This window comes from Urtica dioica, chromosome 4 (genome assembly GCF_054948205.1).
Source record: "Urtica dioica subsp. dioica isolate 48M chromosome 4, U.dioica_male_clone48M_v1_H2, whole genome shotgun sequence".
In the NCBI taxonomy this organism is placed as follows: domain Eukaryota; kingdom Viridiplantae; phylum Streptophyta; class Magnoliopsida; order Rosales; family Urticaceae; genus Urtica; species Urtica dioica.
In genome coordinates this window covers 16,361,069-16,364,505 of record NC_142759.1, presented here as the reverse complement: position 1 = coordinate 16,364,505, position 3,437 = coordinate 16,361,069, and the positions used below count along the sequence as shown (strand labels likewise).

The following is a 3,437-nucleotide window of genomic DNA, read 5'->3' as shown; positions in this document are numbered from 1 at the left end:
TCATTTTATCTTTATAAACTAATTAATTATATTAATATATGACAATAGCTGAGGTACACTCATTTAGAGCAACCTATCTGTACTTATATATACATGTCCACATGTATCGAATCCCACTTCAAAGTTCAAACCATTGTAGTAGACTAATAGTCATCACTACTAGTACTACTACTCATTTATAAATCTCCCTCACTCTTCTATAGATTCGCAACTCTCTTTCTCCCTCTCTCTCTCTCTCTCTATTAAATCCTCAACAATAACCAGCCAAACCTCTCTCTATCTCTCTCTCAAATTAAAAAAAAAAACCACAAAATCAAAACCGCGTTGAGGATCCCAAAAACCTTATATATACATATATATATACAAATACAGTCCATCCCAACCATATAGTATAAGTACTCACGACCTTTCATCACTGCTAGCTCCACAAAAAAACAAAAAAATATAAATAAACCCCAATTCAAAAACTTGTTTATCTGCACATGATCATGGAGTACTCATACACGAGAGACATCGAGACGAATAACACGCGGCGGAGAGTCTGGGTGGCGGGTCCGATCATAGTCGGCGCGGGACCCTCAGGGCTCGCGGCCGCGGCTTGCCTGAAAGAAAAAGGCGTCCCGAGCCTCATCATAGAACGAACGGACTGCATAGCCTCGCTTTGGAAACGAAAGACGTACCACCGCCTAAAGCTCCATCTCCCGAAACACTTCTGCGAGCTTCCGCTAATGCCATTCCCCTCAAACTTCCCAAAATACCCCTCCAAGGATCAGTTCCTCAACTACCTCCAAGCCTACGCTCTCCGCTTTGACCTGAACCCGGTCTTCAACCGCGCAGTTGACTCGGCTCGGTTCGATCACCGGAGCGGGCTTTGGAGTGTTTGCACGGTTTCCGCCGAGAAGGACTCCGAGGCCGTGGTGGAGTATCTGAGTCAGTGGCTTGTCGTGGCCACCGGCGAGAACGCAGAGCAGGTTGTGCCGGAGATAGAGGGCATGGAGGGTTTCGGGGGCGAGATTGTTCACACTAGTGAGTACAAGACTGGAGAGGAGTTTCGGGGGAAGAGGGTTTTGGTTGTAGGTTGTGGCAACTCAGGGATGGAAGTTTGTCTTGATCTTTGCAATTATAATGCTCGTCCTTCACTCGTCGTTAGAAATTCGGTATGTGTCTACCTAGTAGTTATTAAACAACTTGGAAAACAAAACAACAAAACTTTTTATTGTTTTGCCATTATTAAAATTAGTATTATTATTCTCAACCTTTTTCCTTTTTTTTTTATTCTTTGGTGGGAAATTAAATAAAACCACTCATCTTTCTTTACGTTTGTTTATTAGGTGACAAGATTCGAAGGAACTATTTTTAACTTCACAATTTTTTTTTTTTGTCACTGAGTTGATATAACTGAAAACCTAATGACATGCTAGAGTGATTTGTTATTTTTTTAACTACGCTTCTTTTTATTGATAAAGTGAATGACCAATTCATTAATTTTATAGCCACCCTATTTTGACACAAGTCTCAGCATATACTTTATTTTAGTAAACGAATAATTTTTTTATTTTCTTAAGCAAATTATTAATGAAAGCGAACTTTGGATTTGTACTATGTGTACTCCCACATATATACATAACAAGTCAAAAGTTAGCTCAGCGAGTTTGAAACGAGATGGCCCAACTAGATTTATAGATTGCTAACTAGGTTTGGTGCATTTTTACAGTGTAATATAAGAGAGCCAAATTATTAGTTATATTTTCATATATTTATATATATAATCTACAATACTCTCTCTCTCTCTCTCTCTCTGCGTGGCGTCTGTTTGTTTAGGTGAGTGAATAATAAAGAAATACTGTCATTGTTTTTATCTTTGCTTTATGGGAATTCGTTTGCATGCGCAACAATATTGGTCAGCAGCCCAAAATGTGAGGCCACATAGCAGTACTTCTGACCTATACGCTTTTCTTCCGCATAAAATCAAAATTTCCCTGCAAAGAAATCGTATCACACACATATATACTCAGTATAGTACTAGTGTTGCAGATTCTATGAAATCTAAATTCTAAATTATTAAAACTGAAAAAATGACGAAAATCGAAATAATGAACATGCGGGTTCTGTCATTGATCACGTAAGCTCAACTTAAAACAAAAAAATAGGGAATTCATGATATCATATATAAAACGCTTTAATTAGACACATATTAAAATAAGGTTAATACTAATTAATAATGATTTTGTTACAGGTTCACGTACTACCACAAGAGATGCTAGGGTGGTCAACGTTTGGACTGTCGATGTTGTTGTTAAAGTGGTTTCCGTTGTGCCTTGTGGATTGGTTTTTGCTTCTTATATCGCGTCTGGTTCTCGGAGACACTGACCAGTTTGGGCTGATCCGACCCGAGCTCGGCCCACTTCAGCTCAAGTCCACCTCCGGCAAAACTCCGGTCTTGGATGTTGGGACACTCGCGAAGATCAAATCCGGCGACATCAAGGTAACTATTGTTTTTTTTTTTTTTTCCAAAGTAATAATTTGGTAGTATATATGCACGTGTTTTTTTTAAATCACTGTATGTTTCTATTGCATAGGTTTGCAAGGCCATAAAACGAGTAGGAAATCATGACGTTGAGTTTGTCGATGGGAAAGTGGAGTTCTTTGACGCCATCATTTTAGCAACTGGCTACAAAAGCAACGTCATGACTTGGTTGAAGGTACGCACGTCATCACCTAATTAATTAACTGATATAAAACAATTAGGGCAAAAGTGATATCACTGTGTGTATTGGACTTAGATGTCATGATTTCACAGTTATGTGTTTTTTTTAGCAGGAGCCGAAAATGTTTGGGGGAAAAAAGGGAGAGAGCTGGAAAGGAGAGTGGGGATTATATGCAGTGGGATTCACACAGCGTGGACTTCTCGGAGCGTCTCTTGATGCCATAAAGATCGCTCAAGACATTCATAATGCTTGGAAAGCTGACCCAACAACTCAATGTTATTATTCCAATATTTAACACCATTCATATCAAATTCCCTTTAATATATATATATATATATATATATATATATATATATATATATATATATATATATTTAGTTTATTTAGCAGCCTGTTCTCTTCTTCATCTTCCACCGCTGCAATGCAGCCACCGACGCATCGTAAAAAAAAAAAACAAATCTTTTCAAGGAGAAAAGAAGAAGAAGGAGGAGAAGAAGAAGAAGAAGAAGAAGAAGAAGAAGAAGAAGAAGAAGAAGAAGAAGAAGAAGAAGAAGAAGAAGAAGAAGAGATTGTAGATATGTTGGCAAGGAAAAAATTAGGATTTGGAGTGAAAAAAAAAACTAATACAAAAGAGAGGTGAGGTCTTGTGAGGGATTTGGTTTCTCATGGTCATTACAATCGGATGGGATGTATCTATCTGATTAAGTTTTGCAGATGGTATTTTTTTTT

The 3,437-nt window shown here is 37.9% G+C and overlaps 1 protein-coding gene across 1 annotated transcript; it reads left to right on the top strand.

Annotated features, from left to right (window-relative positions):
• Positions 1–217: 217 nt before the first annotated feature.
• LOC149400858 (indole-3-pyruvate monooxygenase YUCCA6-like) lies at positions 218–3,013 on the top strand. The gene is made up of 4 exons (XM_089611625.1): positions 218–1,157; positions 2,237–2,485; positions 2,580–2,702; positions 2,821–3,013. Exons 1-4 carry the CDS (start codon positions 483–485, stop codon positions 3,001–3,003), a joined length of 1,230 nt encoding a protein of 409 aa, XP_089467751.1. The 5' UTR covers positions 218–482; the 3' UTR covers positions 3,004–3,013.
• The last annotated feature ends 424 nt before the right edge of the window (positions 3,014–3,437 follow it).